Source organism: Ursus americanus, chromosome 18, assembly GCF_024610735.1.
Source record: "Ursus americanus isolate L20-20 chromosome 18, mUrsAme1.1.p, whole genome shotgun sequence".
NCBI lineage: Eukaryota > Metazoa > Chordata > Mammalia > Carnivora > Ursidae > Ursus > Ursus americanus.
Window position 1 is genome coordinate 36,892,556 of NC_142144.1, and position 23,072 is coordinate 36,915,627.

Sequence of the window (23,072 nt, forward strand, 5' to 3'; positions counted from 1 at the left end):
ATTTTTGCAGCCACTATGGAAGAGTATGGAGGTTCCTCAAAAAATTAAAAATAGAACTACAGTATGATTTAGCAATTCCACTTCTGGGTATTTATCCAAAGGAAACAGAAACACGAATGCAAAAAGACATATGCACCTCCACGTTCACTGCAATATTATTTACAGTAGCCAAGACATGAAAGCAACCTAAGTGTCCGCTGTTGGATAAACGGATAAAGAAAACGTGGTGTATATGTATGTGTGTGTGTGTATATATATATATACATACATATATATATATACATACATATACATATATATGTATATATATATATTATTTTTCCAATAGAATATTATTTGGCCATAGAATCTTATTAGAGTTCTTGCTATTTACAACAACATGGACGGACTTTGAGGGCATTAAACAAGTCAGACAGAGCAAGACAAATGCCATATCATTTCACTTACATGTGCAATCTAAAAAATGAAAAACAACCCCACCCAAGCTCATACATATAGAGAACAGAGTTTAGTGTTGTCGGGGGTGGGGGTGAAAGGTGAGTGAAATAAATCTTAAAAATTCTTATTACAAGGGGAAAAAAATGTAACTGTGTACTTATGGATGTTAACCAGACTCATTGTGGTGATTATTTCTCAATATAGACATATAATATATGATATATTAATATATTATACTATATGTATTATATATAATATATATTATTATAATTATATTATAATTATATATATTATATTAGACATATAATCACTATGTTGCACATCTGAAACTAACTTCGTGTTATATGTCAATTATATCTCAATTTTTTAGGAAGAGTACACCAATAAACCAAGAGAACTTTTTCCTTTTAACAGATGAAAGAAAATTAAATTTTAGTTATGTTTAGGCACACTCTTGATACTAAAGATTATTTCTAAAACCCTTTTAACAAATTCATTCCATTTCAGCCAGTTTGACCACATGAGATGAGCTTCTCTCTGTCTCATTCTCTTACTCTCTCTCTCCAACTTTCTATATCTATCTAGTTTTTGTCCTTTATTCTTCTCTTTTTCTTTCTTTTTTTTTTATCCTTCTCTTTTTCATTCTGGAACAACCAGTTATTCTATGTTATTTATATGTTGGCTTTGTTTATCAAAGACTACTCAAGGGGTGCCTGGGTGGCTCAGTCGGTTAAGTGTCTGCCTTCAATTCAGGTCATGATCCCGGGGTCCTGGGATCAAGTCCTGCATTGGGCTCTTTGTTCAGCAGGGAGCCTACTTCTCCCTCTGCCTACCGCTCCCCCTGCTTGTGCTCTCTCTCTCTCTGACAAATAAATAAAATATTAAAAAAAAAACAACTACTCAAGTCACATGAAATTGAAAAACATTTGGGTTAGTTTTTATATTGCTCTGAGAGAATGTTTAATTTACATAAGCACTTCCTTTTCTTTAAGCCAATTAAATAGAGCTCTTTCACAATTAATTTTGACAATATCACCCAGAGGTAGAAAAATACCACATATATTAACATATGTATATAGACATATACAAACATACAGACAAACATAGAAATCTTATAGGTTTTATTAAAATTTTAGCCATATGTTGGGTACATTAATACAAAACTTGCTAGTTTATAAAAGAACAGTTGGATCCAAATTGTGTTCCTGGCAGATGAGTATGTTAAGATTGCCTACTCAGATGGCTAAAATTTTTTACTTATATTTGTGGAGAGGACTTTTAAGATTTTCACTTACCCAGTTTCCAAAAGCTCCTTTTTCCTTTTCAGCCTCTGTTGGTCTCTGGGTCCCTCAACAGCCCCCGATGGAGACTAGGGGTCTAAAGTTCAAGTGACCCTAGGGAGCTGAAAGCTCAAGTGGGAAGGGAGAAGTGGGCAGGGTGGACAGAGGAGATTGGAGTTTGCAGGGGAACCTGTCAAAAAATTCAAGGAAACTGAATGGAAGATTGAAAGTGGCAAAAGGAAGAAGGAACAGAAGAAATGGGAAGGAAGAGGTCTTAAAGGAGCCAATTTGGGGAAATCTTAAGTTTTCCAAAGAAACCAATGGAGTTCCAAATTTATCCTCAGCAAAATCATGCCAACATGAAGGAAGTAGATAAGAGTTGGTGGAGCATGTAGACAGTAGGCGTTTGAGAAGAGGGTTTCGGTTGACTGAGAATTCCCCACAGGAGGAACAGGATCAAGGAAAAACAGCTTCTATCAGGCTCTGAGTATCGGCTTCTAATTAGGCCAATTTTCTGACCATACAGGTCTTTAAGAAGTCCTTTCAGGGGCGCCTGGGTGGCTCAGTTGGTTAAGTGGCTGCCTTCAGCTCAGGTCGTGATCTTGGGGTCCTGGGATTGAGCCCGGCATCGGGTTCCCTGCTCAGTGGGGAGCCTGCTTCTCCCTTTCCCTCTGTCCCTCCCCCTGCTTGTGCTCTGTCTCTCTTTCTCTTCGTCAGATAAATAAATAAAATCTTTTTAAAAATCCTTTCAATATCTTACTGTCGGCTAGAACAAATAGTTAACTATTTCTGGCAGTATTAAACTTCTTTCTTAAATTATTTTTTTCCTGGGGTGCCTGGGTAGCTCAGTCGTTTGAGCGTTGGACTCTTGATTTTAGCTAGAGTCGTGATCTCAGGGTCATGGGATCCAGCTTGGTGTTCTTGGGCTCCCTGCTCAGGAGGGAGTCTACTTGGGATTCTCTTTCTTCCTCTCCCTCTGCCCCTCCCCGTTTCTCCCTAAAATAAATGAATAAATCTTTAAAAAAGATTTTTTTTCCTTTTTCTTTTAAACCAAAGGTATACTTTTCAAGCGGTTCAAAACCAAAACTACTAACATAATAAATAATTTAAAAAATAAAACAACAACCACCAAAACTAATAAGCCTTTTGTGACTTCACATGGATACAGGTGTGATCCCTAAAGAGGGTGCAAAAGATGCAACCCGGCTAAGATCCAGAACTACTCACTTGCTCCCATGAGAACCAACAACCTGCATGCCCAGCCAAGTTCTCAGGACATGAAACGAGACAAACAGGAAAGCAATAGTTGTCCCTGGGAGGGAAAGGATAAATAACCCAAGGGTATCCCAAAAACCAAATTCATAAGAGTCACAGTTCAAAGAATTCATTCTTACAAATGTTTTTCTCCTACGAATCTGAATTTGAAGATGAAAGGACAACATGATATTTTACCCTCCTCTCTCAATTGGGCACTACAGACAGAGATCCAGGAGAGCTGATTTTAATAAGAACTCTCACCCTTCTGACAGTTTTCCCAGGATTCCATCTGGGTAGGGTTTCAGCGATCCCATCCTCATAATTTTCTCTCTGTCCTTCTGAGTTGGCTGAGACTCCTGTAATAAAGCACAGATTAATAAGAGGAAAGCAAACTGAAGTTTATTAATATATATACCTCATATATACAGGGGAGATACCCCTGGAAAAATTAATGATTCCCCAAGATGGCTTAGAATTCAGGATTAAGGGTGCCTGGGTGCCTCAGTCGGTTAAGTATCTGCCTTCCACTCAGGTCATGCTCCAGGGGTCCTGGGATCAAGTCCCATGTCAGGCTCCCTGCTCAGTGGGGAGACTGCTTCTCTGCCCCTCTCTTGGCTCCTGTGCATTCTCTCTCTCTCTCTTGCTCACTCTCTCAAATAAATAAATAAAATCTAAAAAAAAAAAAGAATTTAGGATTAAATACCATTTTAATAGGGAAATGGGAAGGGAAGATGCAGGGTTCAGAGGATAAAAGATTTTGGGGAAAGTTGAATTGGCCCCTAGAAGGACGGGAGATGTAATAGTGTACGACAAAGTTTGTCTAGCGGTGTGGATTCCCAGGCTGCTCCCCTGTGATGAGAGTCCATCTTCCCTGGTTGATGAAACTCCCTGGGAGGGGATTTATGACAACTGAGTTCCTTTTGGAGGATTTAGGCAGATAAGGGGAATTCAGAAAAACCTGCTCCCTAAATTTGCTGTTTTTCAAGTGCCTAGAGCTTAAAATAATCAACATACCAAAGGAACATAAGTTGGGGTGGCATGTCCTGAACTCCTGCAGTCATATTTTGGGGTGGCATATTCTGCTACCCTTCAGCCTCTACCTTAAGTAAAGAGGAAGTATTCTGAGATTGTGAGAAATACATGTTTGCTCTGCCCTAGGCTAAAGTGGCTGGAAATGACATTTTATAATCAGCTCCAAAGGACCACTCGAAGATACTAGATAACGCCTTTAAGCAGGACTCCTGCCACACACTCCAGCATGGCCACAGATGGGCTCCTGGCTCTCAAGGAGGCACTCTCTCTGAAGATCAGCATTTGTAGAAACCTAAGAGGAACGGCCTCCAGAAATTTTGGACCCTCGGCACCTCACCCTAGTCCTGGCCCTGCTAAGGCTTAAGCTGGGAGTTCCACTGACTCATGCTGAGAAGCAGAAATTCATACCTGATATAGAATAAAGTTGCCTTCAGGGAAGCGTATTAGTTTCTCCCAGGGTTGCCATAACAGTGCGTCACAAACTGGGTGGCTTAAAAAAACAAGAATTTAGTCTCTCACCGTTCTGGAGGCTAGAAGTTTGAGATCAAGACGTCAGCAGGGTTGTTTCCTTCTGAGGACTCAGAGAGAATCTGTTCCATGCCCTCTGCTAGTTTCCCATGAGAGCTAGCAATCCTGCCATTCCTTGGCTTATAGATGCATCACTAATCTCTGTCTGTCTTCACAGGCCATTCTCCCTGTGTCTTTGTGTCTTCACAAGTCTGTCTTCTTTATAAGGAGTGAGTCTTACCCCATTATGACCTCATGTTAACTAATTACATCTGCAACGACCTTATTTCCTAAAAAGGTCACATTCTGAGATTTTTGGGGTTAGGACTTCAACTTATCTGGGGGGATGGGGAGACACAATTCAACCCACAACAGGATAGAGAAAAATTTTATTTTCCATCAATTTTCAGAGCTGCTTTGCTGTAATTACCCTCATTTTTGTTTAAAGCAGGGTCACAAGTTGGTGACCCAGGGCCAAATTTGGCTTCCACACGCATTTGTTAGGTCATGGTCTGCACCATTCCCTAATGACATACCCTGGTCACTTCACAAGTAGCCCTTAAAGGCATTTGCATCAATGGCTCTTAGTGTAGAACTTGCTTTCTCAGAGTCTTGGTAAAAATCTTAGCTTCAGAACTACCCTGAGAAGCAGAACAAGTGTGTTCCCATTTCACTGACCAGGAAACAGAGGCTCAGGAAGTACAGGTGACCAGCCTGGATCACACAGTTGGAAAGAATGGATCCAAGTCTCCATCCCTCCTGACCTGGGCTTGCATACCGATCAGGCCCACATCTCTGTGACCGGTGCTGCAAAGCTCTCCTTCCTCCCATTTCCCCAGCAAGATTTTCACAGGAGCAGAGGGAAAGGCACCAGAGGCAGAACAACCTCAAGTAAGAGTTGAGCCCCTTCTAACCAGCCTCCTTGTCTGCAGGAGTCCCTTCATAGAAGACAGCAATTCTTAGACTTCCTTTTTGGTTGTTCTTTTAAGAACTGGATACGTGTTTCAGATCCTCTTCCTGGAAAAATGCACTCGCAAATGCAAGAGAATGGAACAGAATTGCCTGGCATTTCCTTTATACCCGGTGTTCTGACATTTCATCATAATTAATCTAGGTATAGGTCTTTTTTTGGGGGGGCAGTTATTCTTCTTGGTACTCAGTGGGCCATTTCAGTGTGAAAGCTTATGACTTTCTTCACCCCTAGGAAATAGGCCATGACTTCTTTATTTTTTCCCCTCCATTCCCTCTGCTCTTTTATTCTGGGATGCCTATTAAACAGGACGACAGGACTTCTGGATCCATTTTCTATGCTTCCTAACTTCTTTTTTCCCTATGCCAACATGAGGTATTTTTATTAAGTGACTAATAAAAATAATAAAATGAAGTCCTTTAAGTCCCTTTAAGACTTGGGCCTGCTGTATACACAGTGACCTCTTTCTTCTTCATTCTTAGCACCTACCCAAACAACTACGATCAATAATAACTAGCATTTATTGGCTGCTTATTATGTACAAGGCAATGGGCAAAGTACTCGACACATTGCCCCATTTAATTCCCGCAATAACCCTCTGAAGTTGGCACAATTATTGCCCTCATTTTACAAATGAGGGAAGTGAGAGCCATAGAACAGAGGTTGGCCAACTCTAGTCAATGGGCCAAACCTGCCATTGCCTCTAATTTATCTTTTATGCCTCCTACCTCTGTTTCTTTGAATTGCATTTTAGGAGAATTTCTCCACTTGACCTTTTAACTCTGTTGTTGACTCTTCATTGAAATCTATTTTGTGATTCAGCCCATTGAATTTTTATTTGGAAAAACAAATTCTTAAAGTTCCAAAATCACCAGTCGATTCTTTTTAATACATGAAATATCCTTTCCCGTTTCTTGTAAAGACATTATTTATGCTTAATCTGAAGTCTTGTTCTTCGGTAGTTATTAACTCTGTTTCTTGGATGTTAGTTTTTCTGATGATAGTTTTTGATGGCCCTGTTTCATTGTTTTGACTTTTCTCAAATGTTTAGTAATTCTAGACATTTGTTCATTTTGAAATTGTGCATTCTTGTTCTTGTCTGTCCTGTTTACTGAGCCTGCATGTAGTAACTTCGTGGAGGAGTGGAATGTGCTGGTTGGTTGGAGATGTGGGGGTGTATAAAAGGAAGAAGGGGACCTGTCTTGTCTTTTGAGTAGAGCAATTTCCTTCCCCTGGGCGTTAGTTGTTGTCTGGGGCAAGGCTTTGCCTATGGCCCAAGAGCCCATACCTACTGGTTTGGTCTGGGGAGAATCCTTCTTGCAGCTGTTTGATTAGTACAAATGTGAGGAGGAGGAAGGGATTAACTGCATCAGATACTCCAAATGCATTTTCCCAATTAACCACTCCATGGAATGGCCCAGGGCCTCTTTTCCTTACGCCCATGAACTCTGAAATTGCAGTTCTTTGTTAACATTCCTACTTTCATGCCAGTCTTTTTGTGCATGAAAAAAAAATATATATATGCATGCCATTCTTTTATTATCTGCCTTTGGTGTTAAACTTAGAATGGTCTTCAGTACTCCCCCTCCCTTCCAAAATTATAAATATTCATCTATTTTCTTCTTTTACTATTTTTGTGATTTCATGTTTTACATTCAAATCTTTCAGCCATCTGGAATTTATTCTAATGTCAGCCATGACTTGGAACTCTAAACTTAAATTTTTTCCTAATGGTGAGCCAGTTGTACCCACCATGCTTTCCATGTGTGGGCTTTTAAAAGGCAGCTCAGCCCCCAGAGCTCCATAAAAGCCTAGGAGTTAAGAATAGAAAAGCTAGCACTATAACTCAGTCAGATCCTAATCTCTGTCCCATTACTGCTAACCATGGGACTCTGGCAGAGCTTGGTTCTCCCTAGGGGAAAGCTCTGACCAATGCTGTAAGGCCGGGAGGGCTGCGGCAGTGAGAGGATGTGTAGAGAGCCCTCTAGAGTTTAAAGTTGCTGTGTTCCTGCCACTGGGCATGGCCTCATGGGAAACAGCTGCTCAGCCTTGCAAGAAACTCCAAGGGCTCCAAGCTCTACTCTTTCCTTGTATATTCTTTCTTTAACCTCCATGTCCTTCTCCTACAGATCACTCAAAGTCCAGCTCATGCTACTTCTCTGTGAAGCCTGCCCTGATAGGCCCGCTGACGCTTGCTGCCCCTCCTAGTTCCCACTGTATTTTACACAGATCTCTAGCGTAATTTTTGTTCATTGTTGACATATCTGTCGTGGATGAATGAATTTGTTCACAAATAAACTAAGTTACTAAGCATGAAGGATGCTATCTGTCAGGTGCAGGGAGAGAAGGAAAACCTCCAAAGGATATATATGGACTTGCTGCTGACCGTGTTTAGACGTGTTTATCTGCAATGTTTGTTGAGGCCCAGGTGTTCATGGCACAGTGGTTGGCATCCCAGGACACCTGTGACTTTGATGAGGTGCCTGAAGCTACCGAGTCCCCCCCCCCTTTTTTTTTTACCACGTGTTAGGTCCTGAAGATACTGGGGAGAGTCAACTTTGTCTCTTTCCTCACCGAGCTGATAACTTGATGTAGAAGTGTGTAGTTAGAATCTTGGAAGAACTTTGGGAAGGGAAGAACCAGGCATATCAAAACCCTTGAAGAGAGCAAGTAATGTAGTTGAGTCGGAGGACACTTACTCGTCTATAAAATACATGCCCCAGCAGCAAACCAGCATTTCCTGTGTGCTGAATAGCACCTCCTTTGTTCCTTTGTTCCTCATGAAAACCAGGTGGCACTATCAGTTCCATTTTGTAGATGAGAAAAGAAGTTCTCAGAGAGGTAAAATGATTTACCTACTGAGGAAGCCACAATCCGAAGCCCAGGTGAGGAAGCGCGCAGCTTCGGAGAAGAGAACTTAATCTTTGGCCATCTGAACTCCCTCCACCTCTCCCTTTTACTTGGAACTAGCCGGTGGGGTTGAACAGAATTTTCTTTTGTTTTCTGGGCCTTTGCTTCTGTGGTAGAGATAAACTAGTAGAGATAAACTCCACCCTTTCTTGTCTCTCTAGGTCCTAATACAGGGCTTGGCACACAAGCTGGCTAAATAATTTATCCCTCTGAATTCTCACCTGCAGATTATGTCTTTGGCACTGTTTCCTTGGGAATGATCACTTTTTTTTTCAAAAGATAGTTTACACTCTGAGAATTATTTAAGAGAACTTCCTAAAATACATATCACACAAAATTTATCTCCTCAACCATTTTCAAGCGTTTAGTTCAGTAACGTTTAGTATACTCGCATTGTTGTGCAATATACAAAATAAACTTTTTCATCTTGCAAAACTGAAATTGTATACCCATTAAACAACTCCCCATTCCCCACTCCTCCTGCTTCCCCTGGAAATGATGATTCCACTTTTCATTTCTATTAATTTGACTACTCTAGACACTTCATATAAGCGGATCATACAGTATTTATCTTTTTGTGACTGGCTTATTTCACTTAGTGTAATATTCTTTGTAGCATGTGTCAGAATTTCCTTCCTTCTTAACATGGAATAATAGTCCATCCAGATACGGTTTTTTTTGTTTTTTGTTTAATTTTCAACTTTTCTATTCCTTTACAGTTTCTGTTTTTGCTGTTACTTCCTAGTTTTAGTGCATTGTAAAAAGAGACTGTTATCTGTATTCATTCTACTTTTTGAAATGTATTGAGCTGTTTTTGTTTGTTTGTTTTTTATGGCCTTTTATGGTCATTTGTTAATGATCCATGGATACTTAACAAAGTGCAAATTCTAGATTTTCAAGGTATGGAGTTTGATCTCTTTAATTCAATCTACGTTACTAATTTAACAAATCAAGTCTTCTATATCTTTATTTTCTGTATGGTTTATTGATCAGTCATGGGCTAGGAGAGGTGAATTAAAATTTTCTCCATTTATGTCCATTTCTCCATGTATTTCCTCTTGTTTTTGTTTTATGAATTCTGATGTTAGATTATTTTGTGAGTAAATATTTATGACAGATCTTCATTGCTATTCTCTGCCTTTAACATTATAATATTTTCTCCTGTATCTTATTCTCTGATTTTCTGTGAATTCAACTGTGTCTAATATTAACACCAAAACCTTTGTTTTCTTGTTGCTTGTATTTGCATGTATGGCATTGTTCTTCTTTTCTATTTTTTCCTACTCTTCTATTTTCAGTATTTCCGACGAACACTATTCTAGATGTATCTCTTGCACACAGCACTAGTTGGGTGCCAAATAAATTGTTTTTCACTGGTTGGACCACTTTATCCTGTTACCAGTCATTTAGAAGCAAACCATCTCTCCACATTGCCAGCATGGCTATTATACTACGGCTTAAATTTTTAATAGGTGAAAATGCGCCCTTATTGTTCTCACATTTGCTTTTCTTGGCTTTATCTAATTCTACTTTAAGTAAATAAAGATGGAAGAAAAAAGAAGTCAAAATGAGGGGTGCCTGGCTGGCTCAGTCAGTGGTATGTGTGGCTCTTGATCTGGAGGTTGGGAGTTCAAGCCCCACACTGGGTGTAGAGATTACTTAAAAAATAATAAAATCTTAAAAAAAAAAGTCAAAATGAAATATTCCTTTTCAGATATCCCCAGTGAGATTAAGATGGGTGGTGGTCTTTCTTATTCTAGATTCCCATGACATTGGACCAATCACTCCTTACAGGCTCCTCAGCTTGGGCCTTGAATTTTCCCAGGAGAAATTGTCAAGGTTCTTTCCTCACAGCCTAACACCTTGCTTTCTTTCCTTCTGTTGTGAATAGGCAATATAACATAATAGGAAGATATAGGGTCTGGAGCTAGATTAAATGGATTTAAATCCCAGCTCCATCTCTATTTACTAGCTGTGTGATCTATGACAATTACTTACCCTCTCTGTGCCTTTGTTTCCTGAGGTAATAATTCTCAAGGGTAATAACGACCACAACAGTGACACCTATTGGGGCTGTTGTGTAGAAGAGCTAACTTATGCAGACTCAGACAAGATTTTTTTTTTTTAAGTAATCTCTACACCCAATGCGGGGCTCGAACTCACAACCCCAAGATCAAAAGTCACATGTTTTACCAACTGAACCACCCAGGCACCCCAGGATTATTATTATTAGCTCCATGTCTGTGAAATACTCCTTTTCCACTTCAACTGTGAGGTGTTAGTGGAAGCTTTTTCCTTTTTAGATAACCCTACTTCCTTAGCTGCTTCATTAGGTCTTAGGCCAGGGATAGGGTCCTGACAGAAGCCAATCAGAGTCCTTTCCTGGGATGTCTGAAACTGGGACATGAGAAAGGAAGCTTTTAGTGATTCTCTGGTTGAGGAGCTGTCAGATGTGAGACCCAGGCTTCTGGCAGCCATGTTTCCAGCCTGCGGGGGAAGCCAGGTTGTGAGAATGAGGCTGACAGACATGTGGAGAGAAGGAGACTTTAGAGATGGAAAGAGTCTGGCATTACTGGAATCCTTCATTCTGGTGGTCCCCAAATGCATCTTAAAAGCTTCCCACTCCCTCTAGGCCCACTTGCATTGAACTTCTGCCACTTGCCACCAAAAAAGGGTTTTAATACACTTCCTAAGGCACCATAGGACAGTACAGATTATGAGGTCTCCCATTTGTCTGTCCACCTCTCTCTAAAGGCCAAAAGCTCTTGCAAGCCTACAACACACACACACACACACACACACACACACACACACACACACACACACGGAAAAGGCAATTCCCCGCTTCTTGGAGTCAGCTGTGACTCCTTCCTTGCCCATGCTGCCTGCACATGCTTTTACTTCTCCACACACGTCAAAAGACAGCTGTACCAACGTCTAGGCCTAAGGAACTACTTGCTAAACAGGATGTGATCCCGGAAATTTGTGCCCTTCTCTGTACGTCCCTTGTCCTTTTTTCACTGCCCTATTGAGTAATTCACAAATATATAATGAGCACCTGCCAAGAACCATGTCAGGCCTGGGGCCCCAGAGAGGCAGCAAACAGTTCCTGATGTCAAGGATCCTGCAGCTTGTAGGGATGTCAGGCTGTCAAAAGACAGCTCTGAGAGAGACAGTAGGGTGAGTGTTAAACAGATGCTTTTGCCAAGTGCTGCAAGAGCTCACAGGAAGCTCCATTGCTGGTTCCCTGGGACAGTCGTCTGGCTGGTCTACCCGCCTCCAGCTTCTCCCCAACCCAGTCCACCCTGTCCACTGCTGCCAAACTGTCTTTCTGAACACAGCTCAGTTGTGCGAGCCTCTGCCTCTGCCTCCTGCAGGCCAAAACCCACATTCCTTAGCCTGGCAAGAGCCGAATCCAGATATTCCTCAACCTACTTTCTCAGCCACATTGTCCCCTGCTCCCTATTCACAAACCTTACCCACAAGCCTAAGCAGCCCACTTGCCTTCATTGTACACATTCAGTGTCTCCCCACCACTGTGCCTGTCCTCACTCTGTTCCTTCTGTTGGTGATCCCTGTGTGTCTCAGTCATATACACCTTCCAAGATGTGATGGCAAATGCCTTTCTTCTCTCATGTGCCTGCTCTGATCATCTAGCTGTGTTGCTGTGTTGAGAAGGATTCTGTGGCTATACCCAGGCTTAGTGAAACAGTGAAAGAACCAGTTAGCAAAGTCTGCCATAGACACCAAACTGAGCGAGTGCTGACAGGAGGGAAGCAGGTAGGGATGAACAGTATACTAGGGCTGCATTTGCAGACTTCATTCCAGGTCCAGGCCTAATGCATCTCCCTCAACTCCATGAAGACTTCCTTGCTCTTCCAAATAAAATTTACCTCTTTTTTTTCCTGAATATTTATAACCTTCTCTCTACACCTCCGTGAGAGCATAGATTGCTCCTACTTTTTTATGGGTACACCTGTTTTGTTGTCCTGTTTTGTTTGTTTTCTGTTTGAGGAGACAGATGGTATCCTACCGAGGATGATACAGGTAGGGATTCAAAACACATTAACTGAATGGATGAAACCATGTGGAACACCAAAATGAGTGTACAGCTACAGAAGAGCCTGGAGGGGCCTTTCCTGATACGCTGACTTAGCCTACAAGCCTCGACCCAGAGCAGACTCTGAGGATGGTGTTATTGTGGCCATGTTCTCACCCCCGCACTGATTTCCTGCATTGTTACTCCTAACTGATCTGTCATATGCTATCTGCTTGTGAGTCTGTGACCACTGAAGTCTGAGCTCCCAGCCTTGCTTTCATTCCTTTACTTAGTAAACCATTTTTTAGGCGGGGGGAGGGGTAGAGGGGGAGAGAGAGAAAGAATCTTAAGCAGACTCCATGCCCAGTGTGGGGCCTGACGTGGGGCTCGATCTCACAACCCAAGAGATCATGGCCTGAGCCAAAATCAAGACTCAATAAACCATTTTTGATGCCTCCTTGGTGGCCGGTTCTGTGCTCGCTGTTAGGGACACACGGATGATGTGCTGTCTTCATTCTGATCACTGACTGGGGGAGAGTGAGGTGGAGAAAGACTGAGAGCCAAGTCACAGGGTACAAGAAAGCAGTGATGTGCACCCTAAGAGCAGAGCAGGAGAATGCGGAGGGAGAACAGCAGAAGCTGCTGGAGGAGTGTGACGTGGTGGTGGAGGTTGTTGACACACCCACCCACACCCGCCAAATTCCCTTTTTGTCTACACTCCTCAGCACCTCATAACTGTGTCGCCTGATTGCTGCAAGCTGTCCTCCCATTTCAGGACCCAAATGGATGGAGTCAGGAAATATTTAAACAGCCTCAGTATATCCTAACATGCCCTACCTGGCCCCACCCCACGCAAACCTCAAGAGCACAGCACTAATTACCCTTCTAGATCTGGGATCCTCATGCTACCCACTGAACTCCCTGGAGTATCTTTTGCAGTAGTTCACATCTAGGACTCTGGGTCCAGGTAATCACCCAGGCTCCTGAGCGGCACAGGGGGCCCTGGTTTTCCAGTCCTCAGGCCTGGGTGACTACCATGGGCATCTGTGATGCCCCCAAATTATTACAGGGGCTCCAGAACAATCAGCAGTTTTGCTAAAGCTGCTCTACTCTTCCGTCCCTCTGGGTTTCTGGTCCCACTGCAGGCACCTCCCTCCCCTTCCTACCAACTCCCTGTCTCTCCACCTACAAACATGTTCAGGCTGCAGACCCAGCTGCAGAGCTGTCTAACCCTGTTGGCAGGAGACGGGCTGGCTCCAGAGAGCTGGCTGGAGGGGAATGCAGAGGCTCACATTTCTTTAGCTCGTGCCAAACATTATTCAGACGTAGCTTTTCAGACAGACACAAATTGCTCATCCAATAAACACAGAAAGGCTAATCCCAGGACATTTATCACAGTGGGGAAAGATGAGAGAAAGGACAGTCACAAGAGGCCTTTGAGAGCTGGACTCGCGCGGCTGGCCCAAGGGGAGGTGGTGAGACCTCCATGCACCCCTGGGGTTTTCTCCTTAGAGGGCCTGAAACCCAGCACCGAGGCTCTGGGATTTGCTTTCATCGTGACATCCAAAGCCTGCATTAGTGCATATACTTCCCATGGTGAACAGGGGTAAGAAATCAACATGGGTCAGGTGCCTTTGTGGGCAGACAGACTTTACCTCCAGTTGTCAATGGTCATGTGGCATAGCTGGCTACAGGGACTTCCTATATTTCCCCCAACATGCACACACAAAACGTCCTCAAGGCATTCTGTAATTGTCTGCAGAGCTCTCAGGAGATGTCCCTCCTGGCCTGGAGTCTCTCATTTCTGACAGGTGTGAGAATGTGGCTGCTGAGAAAGCAGGTTGAGGGACTAGGCTGACTACAGTGGCAGAAGACTAGAGGCATGGGGATCCTCTGTCCACACCAGAGGCCGGACAAGCCACTGAAGTCCTTTCCTGGTCCCTTTCTGCTAGGTCCCTCTAAAGGGCCCCATGAGCATTCCCCTTCAGGGCCTGTGTCCAAAAATGAGAGAAACTAGACTCTGCTCTGAGGACTAACATCAGAGCCCAAGGAGAGGAGGACCAGGTGAAGCCTCTTAGACAGCCTGGGTCTCCCACTGCCCTATGCCTGGGTCTGTACCATGCCACTGAGACTGGAAAATATGCCCAGGGGTGAGGGTCTCCTTAGTGGGAGGAGAAAATGACTAGATGGGGGTAGGGGCATGACAATAATTGTCAACTTTGATACACTCAGGCACTAGTCTCACGTTTCTCATAACATGATGAAGTAGGAATAGCATTATTGGTACTACTTTCCAGTGAGGCACTGAGAATTTAGATAACTACCCAAGGTCACCCAATTAGTGAATGAGAGGCTTCAGAATCTGTGCTCTTAATTTGTCATATGGTCCACAGGTGTTAAGTAGAGATGCAGTGGTTTCAGAAAGCAGTTCAGAAACTTCAGGTGTGTGGGAATCCTCAGGATGGTGGGGTTTGGAGGTCTGGAGTTAACAGACCTGGGATGATGCCTTCAAGGCATAATGTTAAAGCAGGTTTCCATTGAGGACCTGAGGGCTTTAAAATTAGGATGACTAACCCTCCCAGTTTTTCCAGAACTGGGTCCTATGACGTGGGATAGTCCTGGGCAAACAGAAGTAAGTTTACCAACCTGTCTGTAACAAAGGGCTGGGCTTGAATCATTGCCACAGACTTCAGGACCCACCTGTGGGCTAACCTTCTCGCCTCTCCCAGGCTAGAGATTCACGGAGTGGCACGCTGATAAGGAAGATGGGCAGAATAACAACCAGCTAGCAGCAGCTCTTCCCAGACACTTGGGAGGGACCAACTATACCATCAGGTGGCTCTACAGTAGGGACACCACAGCCCTCAGAGGTTAGTGGAAACAAGGTGCCTTCTGGTTTGGCCAGTCCTAACACAATCAGGAAGGCTGGGGCGAATTCCCACATGAGAAGTGGCAGCCAGGCAGGCAGCATGAACCTGGTGGTCTCAAAGGAAGCCAGAGACAGGGCCCAGCCCACTGCCTGCCGGAAGTTTCTTTTCTCACTCCTAAGACTTCATTCCTGCCAGGGATGACCTCTCATCTACCTACCTGCCTGGTAAACCCACACTGACCTGCACCCCTAGGCCCAGCAGCTCTCACCCTTCTCCCTCTCTGGCTTTGTCCCCACTTGTTATATGAGCATGTTTGTCAGTCTCTTTGGTTGCAAAGATCTGAAACTCACTAATGCAACACCTAGAGGATTTCAGTATAAGGAGATTGGGTTCTGAGGCACAAAAATGCTATTAGGCCTCAGGAGGGAGGAGAATGGGGCAAGAAGCTGAAGGAATGTAGGTAGTGCTCTCTTTATTTCTAGGTCCTCTTTGGGGTCTGTTTCTTTCAGTTTTCTTTACTTCTCTGTGTATTGGAAGAAGGTGGAATATTTACATAATTACAATCCCAGCCATGTCTAGGGGCTGACCGACGGTCCTAAATCTCAAAACCAAATTCTCAGGAGAGTTCCTCTGATTGGCCCAGCTTGGCTCAGATGCTCACCTTTGGTCCAATCAGCTGTGGCTGGTGGGTGGGTTCAAGCAGTACAAAAATAGATATGGAGGACCAGTTCCAGAAGGGTCAAGTTTTTTTGAAAAAGAGTCACCAGGAGCTGGCTAGACACTTTCACTTTCTATCATATAGATTTCCTGGAACTGACAGGTAACTGTCTTCCCTTTCCAGAGTGTATAAAATTTCTTTTGTGGGTCCCTCAGTGCTTGGTTCAGTGTTATTTTCATTCTAGAATATTGTAAAAATTAATTTGGGTAACTGTGATGAGCTCTTCAAAATCCAGTTCTTAAGCCTGGTGACCCATCACCTCTACCTTATACAGCACCCCCTCTTTTTCTCCTTTGCTTTACGGTTTAGGATCTGGCTACTCAAAGTGAGATTGACAGACCAGCAGCATTACAGTTCTTATTATTAGCTGCTCCCTCATATTTGAGTAGCTTCTCCATTTTAACATTTCCCCCAGGTGACTTTGATTAAAGTCTGGTAAGCACTGGAGGGGCTTCTCATCTTATCTCTCCTAATGGACTGGAAATTCTGATGGCAGGGTCTCCATTCAGCAGACATCCAGTGTACACTGTCTATGATCAAAGCACCTTGCTTTGTCTTGCAAGGGACAAAACTCCTCAAATGCAGCAATGAGGGGATTAAAACTTAGAATAGTGGTTGAAGAGGATAAATTAATTATATGGTATCTGAGTTTTGCTTTGAAATAATCCTACAGGAGGCAGAGGGAAGTTGGAGGTATAGAGGAAGCAAACATGGAGTGATGGAAACATTGAGGTTCATCATACTATTCTTGTGTATTTTTGAAATTTTCCATAATAAAAATTAAAAGAAGGGAATAATGGTGGAATACATTGTACGAAATCATCTAGCTGCTCAAAATAAATTTGTTTCCTGGCTAATGAAGTAAATGAAGTAAATCCATTCCACTTCCAAGTGGGATTGCACAGCCCCTGTCAGAGACTTTCAGAGGACACATGGAGTAGGAAGAAGTTTGGAACGTTGGTCATGTGCAAATGATTTTCTAATTTTGCAAAAGTCAGGGTGGTAGTCACTTCAAGCTGACTTGAGGAAAAGAGGGGAAATTTGCCAATTCATGTAACTGATCAGTCTGGGGCAATTAAATATGGCCGTACTAGGGCATATACCCCTGCCTCCATGTTGGCTTAACTTTCAGGAAGGCTCTTTCCACATGATAGCTATAGGGGGTTAAATAGTGTACCCCACAATTTCATGTCTACCCACATCCTCAGAATAGATCCTGTTTGGAAATAGGGTCTTTGCAGATGTAATTGGTTAGGTCAAGATGAGGTCATACTGGATTAGAGTGGGCCCTATTTCCAGTGACTGGTGTCCTAGCAAGAAGAGGAGAGGACACACTGACAGAAGAGAAAGATACACAGAGAAGGCCATGTGAAGACAGAGGCAGAATGGAGTGATGCAGCTAAAAACCAATGAATGCTGGGCTGCTGGGAGCCACAGGAGCAAGAAGAGGCAAGGAAAGATTCTTTCCTAGAGCTTTCAGAAGGAGCCGGGCTCTGCTGCCCTCTTGATTTGCAATTTCTAGCTTTCAGAACTGTGAGAGAATAAAGTTCTATTTTCAGCCACCAAGTGTTTGGCAATTTGTTACAGAGTCCTAGAACACTAATATAATACCCTTGGCAACACCAGGATGGCCACCCCAGAGGAAAGGAAGAGACTTTTTCGAGTATTTCTCAATATTTCTCAATCTGAATTCCTGAGGGAAGATGGGATCTTTGCTTCTTGGCCTCCTTGGACCATGTGTCAATTCCTGAACAAATCACTGGCCAGAGGGAAACAGTGTTTTGACTGGCCAAATAGAAGTCCACTGAGGAGCCCTATCCCAATTAATTCTATGGTATCTGAGTTTTGAGGTTAGCCTATCCCAACCACACAGTGGAAGAGTGGACCTCCTCTTACCATAAGGAGGAATGAATAAAGAGTAGACAAAATTAACACCAGTCCATTACAAAGAGAAAAAGTTGATTCTGCAAACTATACTTTTACCCAAGAATAGATTTTTAAAGATATAAAAGAAGTACAGATTTCTCAGAATAAGTCAGGGCCAGGGCAATCAAATTTCCTTTTATGGCAGGTCCCTCAACTGATAGATCACAGAGCTGTACTTGATAGTCTGTTTGTTGGCAAACTGGGTCTTCAGTAGGGCCTTTAATAATCTCTGCCATGATATTCTTGTGGATAAAATGGGAAAAATGGGTTGGATGATAGTACAATTAAGAGTTAAAGTAACCTGCTAAACGACTGGAGTGAACCTTCGTCATTATATTTGTCCACTCAACATGCAATCCCTTATTTCAGAAAAATTTTTTTTTTTTTTAAAGATTTTATTTATTTATTTGACAGAGATAGAGACAGGCAGCGAGAGAGGGAACACAGGCAGGGGGAGTGGGAGAGGGAGAAGCAGGCTCATAGCAGAAGAGCCCGATGTGGGGCTCGATCCCAGATCGCCGGGATCACGCCCTGAGCCGAAGGCAGACGCCCAACCGCTGTGCCACCCAGGCGCCCCTCTAAAAATAATATAGTATTGGAGGGCTGTAGTGTCCTGGCTCCCACCATGGAAGCAGAAAGAAGATTCTCCTTTTCACTTCCTGGCAGCTAAGACTCAAGCGTGTGAATTGGACCCAGCCACTCTCATCAAAGACTTTGAATTTTTAGGGGATGATGCTAAGAGGCAAGGGTAGTGTGGAAAGTATCCATGGTGACAGCAGCAGCAGCTTGAACAGTCTTGAAGTGGTGGTGTTGAGTATTCGCGGGCAGTGGTGGCCATGGCCGAGCCGTGGTGTAAGTGACTGTTTTGCAGTCAAAAACCCTGATTGGCACAATGTATTTAAAGGATCCAAGTCAACTTGTATGGTGTTGCCACTGCTCCAGGGCTCTACCTTCAGCCCTACCTTTTAGTTTAATATGAATATCAAAAAGTAAATGCTGTGTTAGAAGGCATCGATGATAGTATGACATTTGGAATTATGAAGGTGACTGATGATCCTGCTCTCTTCTGTCATTTGGACCCCAGCTGGAATGCTGCATCCAGTCCTGGGCACTAGTCTTTCTTTTTTAAAGATTTTATTTATTTATTTGAAAGAGAGAGAACAGGGGCATCTGGGTGGCTCAGATGGTTAAGCATCTGCCTTCAGCTTGGGTCATGATCTCAGGGTCCTGGGATCGAGCCCCACATCGGGCTCCCAGCTCAGCAGGGAGTCTGCTTCTCCCTCTGCCTCTGCCTCTCTCCCCTGCTCATGCTCTCTCTCTCTCAAATGAATACATAAAATCTTTAAAAGAAAAAAAAAAGAGAGAGAGAGAGAGAGAGAACAAGTAGTGGGGAGGGGCAGAGGGGGAGAGAGAGAGAGAAGCAGACTCCCCACTGAGCAGGAAGCCCGATGCAGGGCTGGATCTCAGGACCTGGAGATCATGACCTGAGCTGAAGGCAGATGCTTAACCGACTGAGCCACCCAGGCGCTCCTGGGCACTAGTCTTTTATGAAGGAAATAGGCAGACTGGAACCCGGTCAAAGAAGAATGATCAGGACAGGGCAGGAAATCAACCATAAAGCATGAAGAACAGTAGAAATGGGAGATATCACATTCCTTGCCTCTGGAGAAGGGGGACTTGGTGACATGAACGCTTGGATCTCAGATTTCCGAAGGACCAGTGTCTATTAGTACCTCCTTTCTAACTGGGAGTGTCTACTGTGATTTTTCTGTCCTGGTTTTCCCATTGTATATTGGATGTGTGGGGTGGGGGGGGGGTAAGATAATTTACAGAAAACTTGCAAGTTTAGTATAAATACTTTTTTGGATTATTTGAGAGTAAGCTTCTGACATGATGTCATATTACCCCCCAAATCATATATATATATATGTATATATATACATATATACATATATATATATATATACATATATATATATATATATATATATATATATATACACATATATATTTAAAGATTTTATTTATTTGACAGAGACAGAGCAAGCACAAGGGAGAGCAGCAGGCAGAGGAAGAGGGAGAAGCAGGGAGCCCAATGCCGGCTTGATCCCAGGACCCTGGGACCATGACCTGAACTGAAGGCAGATCCTTAATGACTGAGCCACCCAGGCACCCCTCATATGTATATTTCTAACATAACCACAATACAACTATCAAAATCAGGAAATTAACATTGGTTCAATAGCATCATCTTATCCTTAGTCCCCATTCAAGTTTCACTGGTCATCCCCAAAATATTTTATAGCAGAAGGATCCATTTCAGAATCATGGTGTTACACTTAGTTGTCATTTCTCTTTAGTCCCCTCCAGTGGGGAACAGTTCCCTAGTTTTTCCTTGACTGTCGTGATCTTGACACTTTTTAAGATTTCAGCATGGTTATTTTCTAGAATGTTTCAAAATTTGGATTTTTCTAATGTTTCCCATTGAAATGGGGAAGTATTTTGTGGAGGAGGTACTTTGAAATTATGCAAATATCTTGTTACTCATCAAATGTTCATTTCTTTATTTATATCAGTATGAACTCACGGTTTCTTATTTTGTTCAATTGGCTGTAAACTGTTCCTATCAATATTTATTTTCACGCGCAAATTGTTCCAGATTTGGCCAATGGGAGCTCCTTCAAACTGACTTATGAGTTCTTTTGACACATCCTCACTATTCTTTGAGCCCTTCTTACTTTTTGGTACATGATTTTCTAGGCTCATCTTGTAATATCCCTGGTCCATCCCTGAAATCAGCCTTTTCTCCAAGAATATTTAGTTCCTTTTATTGGAAAATGATGTTTAGAAACCAAGACTGAGTGTTAGATATGCTCATTGCTATTGGGAAGTTTCTGCTCCCAGCACTTCTCCCAGGTATCTACTCATATTTACATGTAAATACACACACACACACACACACACACACACACACACCTATATTTATTTCATTATCTATCTATATATTGAAAACCATGAATTCACACCAATTTCTCTAATTCTAATAAAGTATCAAAGAGCTCATTTTAGTTTTGTCCTTGTCTATATTTGTAACTCCCTTCTCTGACAGTCAAAAACTTAGGTGACTCTCATTAGGCATATATATAGTTACTTCTTATCAGTCTCCCTCTGTGTAATGATCTCCTTATCCCACTGGGGCTCTAACACCCGGTACTGGGCTGCCCTAATTCACAGAAACCCCTAACACCCCATGAATGCCCTCTTTACTCTGCTTGGGCTTTGACACCCCACACTGGGCTGCCACGCTCCCCACTCATCACCCTACCCTCTCTCCTCATTTGGTTGGGCCTTGACACACTGTCTATGACGTTTAGACTCCTACCTTGCTCATCTCTACCTAATGGCTTTTGGACTAAACTGCTCAGGAAGAGGTTGAAGGGAACTTGTTTTATAGTTTATAAGGCCCTGAACCTGAGGAATCATACCTGGACCTGATTTAGATGATGAAATTTTAGACCTGGAGCCTGCGCCTGAAGTCTTAAACAGGCTCAGCCTTTGGGGGATCTGGGAGGAGATTAACGTATTCTACATGTGGGAAAAATCTAAATAATTTGTGGCCACTGGGCACAGTGGTTTAAAAAAAGATTCTTTACCCCTCCACCCAGCAAGAGGAGGACACATCTACCCCCTTTGAATCTAGACTGTCCAGTAAGTTGTTTTAACTAAAATACCCAAATAAGTGCTGCTGAAGGCTGGGCCTTATGGGATCGGCATCATCTTACCTTGTCTTGAAATGCTCCTTCTTGGAACGCACCCTCCAGTTTGTAAGGCAACCCAAGCAGCCGTGTGAAAGGCCTTTCTGGAAAGGTCCGAGTGGAGAAGAACCAAGGCCCCTGACCCACGACCATTCTAAATCAGCCTGTAGCCCACACAAACTGCTGGCCATGTGAGTGAGGCCATTTTGGAACTTCCAGCTGTGCCAGTGCCCCAGATGACACCATGTGAAGCAGAACTGCCAGTCAACCTATACAATTAGGAGAAAGAAATTGTTAGTTCGAAGACACTAAGTTTTGGGGTGCTATCTTATGCAGAAATAGATCATTGAAATAATGGTCCACCATGTGCCAGGCACTATTCCACGTCCTTCTGATCTACTGGGGTGAAAGAGAAGTGTAAACTGACGGGTGCAGATAAGGGCGCCGTGGAAGCGCAGAGGAAATGCTACTAACCGGCTGAAGGCAGCCCGGCAGGGAGAAGCACAGCTGGGTGGCTCTGGGCAGATCAGCACCGAAGAGGAAAACTACAAAACCCAGATTCCAGTTTTTGGCCAGTCAGCACTGCAGCTTCCTCTTCCAGGTATTTCCTCTGATGGGATTATTTTCCACCTGCCAAAGTGGAAAGTGGAAAGAGGTGGAGAAGGTTGCCTTGGGTCTGTTTCTGTTTCTAATACCAGTTCCTGTTTGGACAGCTGGACAATATTGTTCTGAAAGGTTTCTGACCTTCTGGACCTTTCTGAAGCAAAACATTTACAGACTGTAGGCCCCTCTAGATGGGGGTGGGGGTGCTGATAAGGCTGGTGGGAACCTCATTAGCTCTGCACGTTCCCAAGGTATAGACAGCAAGTGTTTCTTTCCCTTGCTTCCTGGCCAGAGAGAGGGTCCTGGGATAAGTCTGTGACCCCTAAACTCCTTCCCCTCCATCTTATCTCCAGGCCATTATCTGGATACATGGAAGACATATTTCCATTTCCCCCTCCTCTCAGTTTTCAGATGGCGGATTATTTAGACCCACCCTCACTCATTGGACAGGCATTTTCTTCTAGGCATAGGCTATTGGGATCAGCTTCACCTTGACCAATTTCCTGGTGAACAACTCTTACGTGTTTAAAATAACTTAGTGAGATGGGATGCCTGGGTGGCTCAGTCCATTGAGCATCCAATTCTTGACTTTGGCTCAGGTCACGATCTCAGAGTTGTGAGGTCGAGCCCCATGTCAGGCTCCGTGCTCAGCATGGAGCCTGCTTAAGATTCTCTCTCTTTCCCTCTGCTCCACCCCCAACCCCCTCATGCACACTCTCTCTAAAAATAAATAAATAAAAATAAATAAAGTTAAAATAACTTAGTGG

At 43.2% G+C, this 23,072-nt stretch overlaps 1 protein-coding gene across 11 annotated transcripts in view; it reads right to left on the minus strand.

The window, feature by feature from the left end:
• SPINK4 (serine peptidase inhibitor Kazal type 4) overlaps positions 1-23,072 on the minus strand; it is a 67,477-nt gene that overhangs the window by 40,848 nt on the left and 3,557 nt on the right. For 6 of the 11 annotated variants that reach the window (XR_015727435.1, XR_015727432.1, XR_015727433.1 and 3 more), the window contains 4 exons: positions 22,177-22,332; positions 21,730-21,971; positions 4,416-4,497; positions 3,237-3,331 (listed from right to left, as the gene is read on the minus strand). Coding sequence is in view for 2 of the 11 variants with exons in the window: in XM_045780763.2 (XP_045636719.1) it covers positions 3,237-3,264 (28 nt within the window). In the remaining 9 variants the exon portion in view is untranslated. Of the gene's footprint in view, positions 1-3,236; positions 3,332-4,415; positions 4,498-8,004; positions 8,141-21,729; positions 21,972-22,176; positions 22,333-23,072 lie in introns of all 11 variants that reach the window. The other 5 variants (XR_015727437.1, XM_045780764.2, XR_015727436.1 and 2 more) reach the window with 4 other exon arrangements.